Here is a 13148-nt window from a genome sequence, read left to right as displayed (position 1 = left end):
AAAACATTGTCTATCACTTACTTAATGTGCTGAAATGGACAAAACATTGTCTGTCACTTAATGTGCTGAAATGGACAAAACATTGTCTGTCACGTAATGTGCTGAAATGGACAAAACATTGTCTATCACTTACTTAATGTGCTGAAATGGACAAAACATTGTCTGTCACTTACTTAATGTGCTGAAATGGACAAAACATCATCTGTCACTTACTTAATGTGCTGAAATGGATAAAACATTGTCTATCACTTACTTAATGTGCTGAAATGGACAAAACATTGTCTATCACTTACTTAATGTGCTGAAATGGAAAAAAAATTGTCTATCACTTACTTAATGTGCTGAAATGGACAAAAAATTGTCTATCACTTACTTAATGTGCTGAAATGGACAAAACATTGTCTATCACTTACTTAATGTGCTGAAATGGATAAAACATTGTCTATCACTTAATGTGCTGAAATGGACAAAACATTGTCTATCACTTACTTAATGTGCTGAAATGGACAAAACATCATCTGTCACTTACTTAATGTGCTGAAATGGATAAAACATTGTCTATCACTTACTTAATGTGCTGAAATGGACAAAACATCTGTCACTTAATGTGCTGAAATGGACAAAACATTGTCTGTCACTTACTTAATGTGCTGAAATGGACAAAACATTGTCTATCACTTACTTAATGTGCTGAAATGGACAAAACATTGTCTATCACTTACTTAATGTGCTGAAATGGACAAAAAATTGTCTATCACTTACTTAATGTGCTGAAATGGACAAAACATTGTCTGTCACTTACTTAATGTGCTGAAATGGACAAAACATTGTCTGTCACTTACTTAATGTGCTGAAATGGACAAAACATTGTCTGTCACTTACTTAATGTGCTGAAATGGACAAAACATTGTCTATCACTTAATGTGCTGAAATGGAAAAAACATTGTCTATCACTTACTTAATGTGCTGAAATGGACAAAACATTGTCTGTCACTTAATGTGCTGAAATGGACAAAACATTGTCTGTCACTTAATGTGCTGAAATGGACAAAACATTGTCTATCACTTACTTAATGTGCTGAAATGGACAAAACATTGTCTGTCACTTACTTAATGTGCTGAAATGGACAAAACATCATCTGTCACTTACTTAATGTGCTGAAATGGATAAAACATTGTCTGTCACTTACTTAATGTGCTGAAATGGACAAAACATTGTCTATCACTTACTTAATGTGCTGAAATGGACAAAACATCGTCTGTCACTTACTTAATGTGCTGAAATGCACAAAACATTGTCTGTCACTTATTTAATGTGTATACAACCCACATATATGCAACCCACATATCTTCTTAAAGTAGGACATATCAGATTGATACATTTCATGGTATTATTGCATATATGATGGAGAATCTACATGAGTGATGGGGTAGGGGTGGAGGAGTGGTTAATTACTATCATGATGGGGTAGGGGTGGAGGGGTTGGTTAATTGCTATCATGATTGGGTAGGGATAGAGGGGTTGGTTAATTGCTATCATGATGGGGGAGGGGTTGGTTAATTACATGTACTATCATGATTGGGTAGGGGTGGAAGGGTTGGTTAATTGCTATTATGATGGGGGAAGGGTGGAGGGGTTGGTTAATTGCTATCATGATGGGGTAGGGGTGGAGTGTTTGATTAATTGCTATCATGACGGGGTAGGGTGGGGTGGTTAATTACAATCATGATGGGAGAGGGGTTGGTTAATTACTATCACAATGGGGTGGAGGGGTTGGTTAATTTCTATCATGATGGGGAGGGGTGGTTAATTACTATCATGATGGGGTAGGGGTGGAGAGGTTGGTTAATTACTATTATGATGGGGTAGGGGTGGAGGGGTTGGTTAATTACTATCATGATGGGGTAGGAGTGGAGGGGATGGTTAATTGCTATCATAATAGGGTGGGGGTGGAGGGGTTGGTTAATTACTATCATGATGGGGGGGGGGTCAATTGCTATCATGATGGTGGGGGGGGTTAATTGCTATCATGGGGTGGTTAATTGCTATCATGATGGGGGAGGGGTGGTTAATTGCTATCATGATGGGGTGGGGCGATTAATTGCTATCATGATGGGGTGGGGCGATTAATTGCTATCATGATGGGGTAGGGGTGGAGGGGTGGTTAATTGCTATCATGATGGGGTATGGGTGGAGGGGTTGGTTAATTCCTATCATGATGGGGGAAGGGTGGTTAATTGCTATCATGGTGGGGTGGGGTGGGGTGGGGTGGGGTGGAGTGGTGGTTAATTACTATCATGATATGGGTGGAGGGGTTGGGTAATTGCTATCATGATTTGGAGGGGTGGTTAATTACTATCGTGATGGGGTAGGGGTGGAGATGTGGTTAATTACTATTATGATGGTGGAGGGGTTGATTAATTACTATCATGGAGTGGGGTGGAGGGGTGGTTAATTACTATCATGATGGGGGAGGGGTGGTTAATTACTATTATGATGGGGTAGTGGTGGAGGGGTTGGTTAATTACTATTATGATATAGTAGGGGTGGAGGAATGGTTAATTACTATTATGATGGAGTAGGGGTAGAGGAGTGGTTAATTACTATCAATAAAATAGTATATAGTGTGCTGCCAAAAGGAGTCAGTGTTTTGAGCCTTCTTTTTTAAGGTCAATTTACCAGTCTGTACAGGAGTCACTATTTGCAGCTGAAAATAATGCTTGAAAATCAGAAAAAAACATTCCTTCAATCATCAAATAAATGTATGTAGTCTGTAAAAAAAGTGAACATTTCTCACAAAACGTTTTTTCTCATCATGCTTTTTAAACACAGGATACTGCACTCACTGTAGTTTTCTATCTATTTCAGGTGAGGAGAGAAGTCCCAAACAACCAAACATAACATTATCAGAAGTTGCTACTCCCTCTTCTGCTGTGCCAAGATTGGAATCTGCTTTTTCAGGATCATCTACGCCTAATGCATGTATAGAGACGCCTGGTGGTCCAGTAACACCAATGCCGATGTATTATGACATGAATACACCTTTGTTGAAAGTAAGATGGTGGTGATCAGTGGACATCTTGTAAATACTGTGGTGCTGAATGTACTTCATCTTTTTTTCAAAAATCAAAGATTTAAAATTGTTGCTTTCTGGTTGTAAAAAAAATGATTTAAAACACGGATCATCATTTTATTGCAGGGAGAGTTGCATAAGTTTGGTGTTAGACCACTGCCAAGAAAGAAAGCAGTGATTTTACTGAAGAACATCTATGACTTCACTCATCAAGGTACAATGTAGTAAATTAGATGTCCTGCAGTCTGCATTCATTCACCTGTATCTTAGACATGCCTGGACTGATTTACATTCAAAAATCATACATACATCGTACATATTATTATACTTATGCACATTAACTTGTTTCAAGATCTGATTCAAGATGGCCAAAATGTGTCCATTTTTCTGCTGATCTCGTTTATGGATAGATTTTGTTCAAACTTGGTACATACATTATTGGTGTCTGGTGCATGTCATTTTGTTTTTTCAGATCGGATTCAAAATGACTGACTGGCGGCCATTTTGTTGTAATGAAAGTGGTTCTAGAGCCATATCTCTGACATGCTTTGACTAATTATGTTCAAATTTTATATATTCATTATACATCATGTCATAGATATACAGATGTATTGGTTTGACCATCCGATGCAAAATGGCTGATTTTTTAGCTGTCTCTTAGATTTGTTCATTTCATGATGATATCTTCAATTCTCTAATTTTGATGAATATTTTTGTAATTTTTGGTAAAAAGTGATATTCTCAACTTCTTGTTGAAAACCACAAGTCCAATTGCTTTGATATTACATATATAGGTACTACATGTGGACCTCTCAGATTTGTTCATTTCATGGTGATATCTTCAATTATCTAATTTTGATGAATATTTTTGGTGAAAAGTGATATTTTTGAATTCTTGTTGAAAACAGCAAGTAAGATTGCTTTGATACTATACATATTGTTCATTTTCTAATGATATCTTCAGTTCTTTAATTGAAATGTGCATTGCTAACAGCGGAGCTATTTCAGCCGACAGATACAAGATGACTGAATGTAAATCATTTCAACTATTTAACCACCAGTTCCCTCTTTTCATCACAAAATAGTCCTATTTATAGTCTGCACTTTCCTTAAGAAGATTGGGACAAAATTAGTCAAATTTTTTGGGTAAAAATTGAAAATTGACTCAAATTTTGTTTGTTGGCTCCAAAATTCAGGTTCATTTCCATAAATATTGAAGAATATAAGAAAAAAGTTGAGAAAAATTTGTGAAAAAAGTCTGGTGGTGAAAAGGTTAATGTTAAAAAATCATCATAATCATGCATCAGCTGATGGATTCATATTCATATGTCGATGTTCATATTATATTACTATAAACAAAACTATATATCTTAATTTTGATAATTAACTGGGAATGTGCCATACATGGCTTGTTTTCACTGATTTTTGACGGGTTGAATGTAAAAATGATTCATCTCTTTAGTGAAAATAACAAAAATAAATTCCAAGTGTAAATAAAGTTCTTTATAGTATTACAGTATTTCACTGGACGAAATATTTTCTGGAAACCGAACATATTGTTAGTCTAAAATCTGAGAATATTTGTGTCGCTAATCTTCTCCATTATTGTGTTCTCTATGTCCAAAAATTAAATAATTGGATACTCATTTCAGGAAAGTTGTACCAAAAAGCAGTGCTGCCCACCAATCCCAGTACGTCAGTAACAAATGAAAATATTGTAAAAGCCAAAATTGTTGACCAAATAGATGAACCAGTGGACGAATCGGATACAGATAAAGAGCTGGATAATATGAATTCATCTCAAAACAGGTATGGTCGTGATAGATTTATCAAAGACTAGCTTTGTTATGACGTCGTTTATTGATTGATTCACCAAATTTTGTAGGAGTGAACATTTCACTGGGTTCCTAAAAATGCTGAGCCAAAGTGACTTTCATCAAAGGTTTTCATCATGAACCACATTAAATCATCAAATTGTGGAAGTTCCTAGTCGTGAAAATTAAGCCATTTTTATTATTTACTTTTTGTATACGCAAGTTTATATGCCAAATTTGTGTATGCTTCTGAGTCTACTCTGGCACTATTCAAAAACAATGAAAACTCAAAATGGATTACCAATGGAAAATGTCAAATTCTTGATTCAGTCGGTTGTTCTATCATTCCTTGTTATTGAATACTTTATTCATTGTGTTCTGTTTTTTAGCGATTCTGATGATGGAGATGACTTTGGTGAGAGTATACTCGTAGGAGATGATGAGAGTGATGAGGATCTCACCGCATCCCAACAGGTCATTACCTAGTTACTTTCCAGCATCAACACCAATAATATAAACTTACTGTGAGGATGGGTGCTTCTTTTAAAACAAAAAATCTGAGAGAAAAACAAATTTGAGGTTCCATCCTAATTTTTGAAATAAAAGATTGTATATTTCTGAAAATTCAGAAGGTATAGAAGAATTTGAGAAATTAAAACAATCAAGTTTTCTGTGGACACGGATTAACTATAATAATAATTAATTACTCATCAAAATAATATAGTACAGGTAATTTTTGTAAATGTTTATTCCGTGGCTTCATTAGTCAATCTGATTGGACATACCTTTCTGCGTCAGGTAGCATACCGATTATGAATGATGTAAGTAATATTTTCCTATTTAGTGAAAACAAGTAAATCCAAATAACTATAGCTAAAATGACTTGCTATGTCCCTATGAGCATGGATATTTGTGGTAATACACTGGTCTTTAAAAGCACAACATTGACACAGTATGCCACTATCGTCTAATCCAGAATGACAGCAGAATTGACCTTCAGTCGAAATGATATTGTTTATTGCTACAATAGTTTTCGCTTAATAGAACATGTTTTCCTAAAAAGTGACTATGTATAGTTTACCCTGTTTCAATGCTTGCAAGGATTGAGGAAAGCATGGAATCCTCAATAAAAGCTACAAGAATCTGAGGGGATTACCTAAAATACTCATTATATAGGGCAGTTGGTTGTTTTAAAATTCTTTTTATGACCATGCCAATAATGATAATTACTGTAGTTTTTTTATTTACCATGTCTTATTGTTGTCTTCATTAACAATCTGCTGTCTTATATTAATAGGCATCTGAAGCAGACAAACCTGCACAAGTGAAGAATTATATCAAAACTAGGAAGGATTGGTACCTGAGAATACTACAGTATGAGGTATTACCAGATTTAAATTCTGAAACTTCTCAGTACCTTGTGTTCACTCTGCTTTGCATCATCGAAAAAAAAACCCACAAACTTTAAAAAATGACTTTGTTCCTATGTACAATAAACATAATAGCAGACACAACTCCTTTTGTATTATGCTTAATTAACTTTCCCACATTTTCCAAAATCATTTTCAGCAAAACAATTTCTTTTGTAAATCACCAATTATGTAGACTCTATGAATCAGACAAACATGCTGTTTTGGTGATTTTGACAATCGGACCTGATCCAGAAATGTATGCTAGAATCCTCCTTTTCACCACTAGATTTTTCTACCAAAATTTTTATAAAATTTGGCTTTTTTTGTCCCAATCTTAAAGAAAGTGCAGACTGTAAGTGGGACTATTTTGTGAATGAAAAGAGGGAACTGGTGGTGAATAGAGCAGTAAAAACAACTTGACTTCATCATCACATCATCACATCAACTGTTCCACTGACCCATGTTACCATGGTATTTGAGGCTGTAGAGAATGTAGAACACTATTCGCATGGATTTTTTGCTCTAAATGAGATTTTGCGTTCATTAACCATCCTTCCATCGAAGTCATATTCATTAGTGAATGAATCTCAGCCAGTGGATTTACCCTTCTCATTAAATCTGTGGCACACTCACCCAGGGTACAGTGGATTTACCCTTCCCATTAAATCTGTGGCACACTCACCCAGGGTACAGTGGATTTACCCTTCTCATTAAATCTGTGGCACACTCACCCAGTGTACAGTGTATTTACCCTTCCCATTAAATCTGTGGCACACTCACCCAGTGTACAGTGTATTTACCCTTCCCATTAAATCTGTGGCACACTCACCCAGGGTATAGTGTATTTACCCTTCCCAATAAATCTGTGGCACACTCACCTAGGGTACAGTGTATTTACCCTTCCCATTAAATCTGTGGCACACTCACCCAGGGTATAGTGGATTTACCCTTCCCATTAAATCTGTGGCACACTCACCCAGTGTACAGTGTATTTACCCTTCCCATTAAATCTGTGGCACACTCACCCAGGGTACAGTGTATTTACCCTTCCCATTAAATCTGTGGCACACTCACCCAGGGTATAGTGGATTTACCCTTCCCATTAAATCTGTGGCACACTCACCCAGTGTACAGTGGATTTACCCTTCCCATTAAATCTGTGGCACACTCAATCAGGGTACAGTGGATTTACCCTTCCCATTAAATCTGTGGCACACTCACCCAGGGTACAGTGGATTTACCCTTCCCATTAAATCTGTGGCACACTCACCCAGGGTACAGTGGATTTACCCTTCTCATTAAATCTGTGGCACACTCACCCAGGGTACAGTGGATTTACCCTTCCCATTAAATCTGTGGCACACTCACCCAGGGTACAGTGGATTTACCCTTCCCATTAAATCTGTGGCACACTCACCCAGAGTACAGTGTATTTACCCTTCCCATTAATTCTGTGGCACACTCACCCAGTGTACAGTGGATTTACCCATCCCATTAAATCTGTGGCACACTCACCCAGTGTACAGTGGATTTACCCTTCCCATTAAATCTGTGGCACACTCACCCAGGGTACAGTGGATTTACCCTTCCCATTAAATCTGTGGCACACTCACCCAGGGTACAGTGTATTTACCCTTCCCATTAAATCTGTGGCACACTCACCCAGTGTACAGTGGATTTACCCATCCCATTAAATCTGTGGCACACTCACCCAGGGTATAGTGGATTTACCCTTCCCATTAAATCTGTGGCACACTCACCCAGGGTACAGTGTATTTACCCTTCTCATTAAATCTGTGGCACACTCACCTAGGGTACAGTGGATTTACCCTTCCCATTAAATCTGTGGCACACTCACCCAGGGTACAGTGGATTTACCCTTCTCATTAAATCTGTGGCACACTCACCCAGCGTATAGTGTATTTACCCTTCCCATTAAATCTGTGGCACACTCACCCAGGGTACAGTGTATTTACCCTTCTCATTAAATCTGTGGCACACTCACCTAGGGTACAGTGGATTTACCCTTCCCATTAAATCTGTGGCACACTCACCCAGGGTACAGTGGATTTACCCTTCTCATTAAATCTGTGGCACACTCACCCAGCGTATAGTGTATTTACCCTTCCCATTAAATCTGTGGCACACTCACCCAGGGTACAGTGTATTTCCCTTCCCATTAAATCTGTGGCACACTCACCCAGGGTACAGTGGATTTACCCTTCCCATTAAATCTGTGGCACACTCACCTAGGGTACAGTGGATTTACCCTTCCCATTAAATCTGTGGCACACTCACCCAGGGTACAGTGTATTTACCCTTCCCATTAAATCTGTGGCACACTCACCCAGTGTACAGTGGATTTACCCATCCCATTAAATCTGTGGCACACTCACCCAGGGTACAGTGGATTTACCCTTCCATTAAATCTGTGGCACACTCACCTAGGGTACAGTGTATTTACCCTTCCCATTAAATCTGTGGCACACTCACCCAGGGTACAGTGGATTTACCCTTCCCATTAAATCTGTGGCACACTCACCCAGGGTATAGTGGATTTACCCTTCCCATTAAATCTGTGGCACACTCACCCAGGGTACAGTGGATTTACCCTTCTCATTAAATCTGTGGCACACTCACCCAGCGTATAGTGTATTTACCCTTCCCATTAAATCTGTGGCACACTCACCCAGGGTACAGTGTATTTACCCTTCTCATTAAATCTGTGGCACACTCACCTAGGGTACAGTGGATTTACCCTTCCCATTAAATCTGTGGCACACTCACCCAGGGTACAGTGGATTTACCCTTCTCATTAAATCTGTGGCACACTCACCCAGCGTATAGTGTATTTACCCTTCCCATTAAATCTGTGGCACACTCACCCAGGGTACAGTGTATTTCCCTTCCCATTAAATCTGTGGCACACTCACCCAGGGTACAGTGGATTTACCCTTCCCATTAAATCTGTGGCACACTCACCTAGGGTACAGTGGATTTACCCTTCCCATTAAATCTGTGGCACACTCACCCAGGGTACAGTGTATTTACCCTTCCCATTAAATCTGTGGCACACTCACCCAGTGTACAGTGGATTTACCCATCCCATTAAATCTGTGGCACACTCACCCAGGGTACAGTGGATTTACCCTTCCATTAAATCTGTGGCACACTCACCTAGGGTACAGTGTATTTACCCTTCCCATTAAATCTGTGGCACACTCACCCAGGGTACAGTGGATTTACCCTTCCCATTAAATCTGTGGCACACTCACCCAGGGTACAGTGGATTTACCCTTCCCATTAAATCTGTGGCACACTCACCCAGGGTACAGTGGATTTACCCTTCCCATTAAATCTGTGGCACACTCACCCAGGGTACACTGGATTTACTCTTCCCATTAAATCTGTGGCACACTCACCCAGGGTACAGTGTATTTACCCTTCCCATTAAATCTGTGGCACACTCACCCAGGGTACAGTGTATTTACCCTTCCCATTATATCTGTGGCACACTCACCTAGGGTACAGTGTATTTACCCTTCCCATTAAATCTGTGGCACACTCACCCAGGGTACAGTGGATTTACCCTTCCCATTAAATCTGTGGCTCACCCACCCAGGGTACAGTGTATTTACCCTTCCCATTAAATCTGTGGCACACTCACCTAGGGTACAGTGGATTTACCCTTCCCATTAAATCTGTGGCACACTCACCCAGGGTACAGTGGATTTACCCTTCCCATTAAATCTGTGGCACACTCACCCAGGGTACAGTGTATTTACCCTTCCCATTAAATCTGTGGCACACTCACCCAGGGTACAGTGGATTTACCCTACCCATTAAATCTGTGGCACACTCACCCAGGGTACACTGGATTTACCCTTCCCATTAAATCTGTGGCACACTCACCCAGGGTACAGTGTATTTACCCTTCCCATTAAATCTGTGGCACACTCACCCAGGGTACAGTGGATTTACCCTACCCATTAAATCTGTGGCACACTCACCCAGGGTACACTGGATTTACCCTTCCCATTAAATCTGTGGCACACTCACCCAGGGTACAGTGTATTTACCCTTCCCATTAAATCTGTGGCACACTCACCCAGGGTACAGTGGATTTACCCTTCCCATTAAATCTGTGGCACACTCACCCAGGGTATAGTGGATTTACCCTTCCCATTAAATCTGTGGCACACTCACCCAGGGTACAGTGGATTTACCCTTCCCATTAAATCTGTGGCACACTCACCCAGGGTACAGTGTATTTACCCTTCCCATTAAATCTGTGGCACACTCACCCAGGGTACAGTGGATTTACCCTACCCATTAAATCTGTGGCACACTCACCCAGGGTACACTGGATTTACCCTTCCCATTAAATCTGTGGCACACTCACCCAGTGTACAGTGTATTTACCCTTCCCATTAAATCTGTGGCACACTAACCCAGGGTACAGTGTATTTACCCTTCCCATTAAATCTGTGGCACACTCACCCAGGGTACACTGGATTTACCCTTCCCATTAAATCTGTGGCACACTCACCCAGGGTACAGTGTATTTACCCTTCCCATTAAATCTGTGGCACATTCACCTAGGGTACAGTGGATTTACCCTTCCCATTAAATCTGTGGCACACTCACCCAGGGTACAGTGGATTTACCCTTCCCATTAAATCTGTGGCACACTCACCCAGGGTACAGTGGATTTACCCTTCCCATTAAATCTGTGGCACACTCACCCAGGGTACAGTGTATTTACCCTTCCCATTAAATCTGTGGCACACTCACCCAGGGTACAGTGGATTTACCCTTCCCATTAAATCTGTGGCACACTCACCCAGGGTACAGTGGATTTACCCTTCCCATTAAATCTGTGGCACACTAACCCAGGGTACACTGGATTTACCCTTCCCATTAAATCTGTGGCACACTCACCCAGGGTACAGTGTATTTACCCTTCCCATTAAATCTGTGGCACACTCACCCAGGGTACAGTGTATTTACCCTTCCCATTAAATCTGTGGAACACTAACCCAGGGTACAGTGTATTTACCCTTCCCATTAAATCTGTGGCACACTCACCCAGGGTACAGTGTATTTACCCTTCCCATTAAATCTGTGGAACACTAACCCAGGGTACAGTGTATTTACCCTTCCCATTAAATCTGTGGCACACTCACCCAGGGTATAGTGGATTTACCCTTCCCATTAAATCTGTGGCACACTCACCCAGGGTATAGTGGATTTACCCTTCCCATTAAATCTGTGGCACACTCACCCAGGGTATAGTGGATTTACCCTTCCCATTAAATCTGTGGCACACTCACCCAGGGTACAGTGTATTTATCCTTCCCATTAAATCTGTGGAACACTAACCCAGGGTACAGTGTATTTACCCTTCCCATTAAATCTGTGGCACACTAACCCAGGGTACACTGGATTTACCCTTCCCATTAAATCTGTGGCACACTCACCCAGGGTACAGTGTATTTACCCTTCCCATTAAATCTGTGGCACACTCACCCAGGGTACAGTGTATTTACCCTTCCCATTAAATCTGTGGCACATTCACCTAGGGTACAGTGGATTTACCCTTCCCATTAAATCTGTGGCACACTCACCCAGGGTACAGTGGATTTACCCTTCCCATTAAATCTGTGGCACACTCACCCAGGGTACAGTGGATTTACCCTTCCCATTAAATCTGTGGCACACTCACCCAGGGTACAGTGTATTTACCCTTCCCATTAAATCTGTGGCACACTCACCCAGGGTACAGTGGATTTACCCTTCCCATTAAATCTGTGGCACACTCACCCAGGGTACAGTGGATTTACCCTTCCCATTAAATCTGTGGCACACTCACCCAGGGTACACTGGATTTACCCTTCCCATTAAATCTGTGGCAAACTCACCCAGGGTACAGTGGATTTACCCTTCCCATTAAATCTGTGGAACACTAACCCAGGGTACAGTGTATTTACCCTTCCCATTAAATCTGTGGCACACTCACCCAGGGTACACTGGATTTACCCTTCCCAATAAATCTGTGGCACACTCACCCAGGGTACAGTGGATTTACCCTTCCCATTAAATCTGTGGCACACTCACCCAGGGTACAGTGGATTTACCCTTCCCATTAAATCTGTGGCACACTCACCCAGGGTACAGTGGATTTACCCTTCCCATTAAATCTGTGGCACACTCACCCAGGGTACAGTGGATTTACCCTTCCCATTAAATCTGTGGCACACTCACCCAGGGTACACTGGATTTACCCTTCCCATTAAATCTGTGGCACACTCACCCAGGATACAGTGTATTTACCCTTCCCATTAAATCTGTGGCACACTCACCCAGGGTACAGTGGATTTACCCTTCCCATTAAATCTGTGGCACACTCACCCAGGGTACAGTGTATTTACCCTTCCCATTAAATCTGTGGCACACTCACCCAGTGTACAGTGGATTTACCCATCCCATTAAATCTGTGGCACACTCACCCAGGGTATAGTGGATTTACCCTTCCCATTAAATCTGTGGCACACTCACCCAGGGTACAGTGGATTTACCCTTCCCATTAAATCTGTGGCACACTCACCCAGGGTACAGTGTATTTACCCTTCCCATTAAATCTGTGGCACACTCACCCAGGGTACAGTGTATTTACCCTTCCCATTAAATCTGTGGCACACTCACCCAGGGTACACTGGATTTACCCTTCCCATTAAATCTGTGGCACACTCACCCAGGCAGGGTACAGTGTATTTACCCTTCCCATTAAGTCTGTGGCACACTCACCCAGGGTACAGTGTATTTACCCTTCCCATTAAATCTTCGGC

General features: G+C 40.9%; 1 protein-coding gene across 1 annotated transcript in view; it reads left to right on the top strand.

Moving 5' to 3' along the window:
• LOC102802015 (uncharacterized) overlaps positions 1–13148 on the top strand; it is a 69657-nt gene that overhangs the window by 35910 nt on the left and 20599 nt on the right. The window contains exons 16-20 of the mRNA XM_085498431.1: positions 2870–3054; positions 3201–3288; positions 4727–4883; positions 5278–5362; positions 6186–6269. Coding sequence (XP_085354557.1) covers positions 2870–3054; positions 3201–3288; positions 4727–4883; positions 5278–5362; positions 6186–6269 — 599 coding nt within the window. The remainder of the gene's footprint in view (positions 1–2869; positions 3055–3200; positions 3289–4726; positions 4884–5277; positions 5363–6185; positions 6270–13148) is intronic.

Source organism: Saccoglossus kowalevskii, chromosome 4, assembly GCF_978046115.1.
Source record: "Saccoglossus kowalevskii chromosome 4, keSacKowa6.1, whole genome shotgun sequence".
Lineage (NCBI taxonomy): Eukaryota > Metazoa > Hemichordata > Enteropneusta > Harrimaniidae > Saccoglossus > Saccoglossus kowalevskii.
Note: the sequence above shows the minus strand (reverse complement) of the source record. Positions and strands in the feature narration are given on the sequence as shown.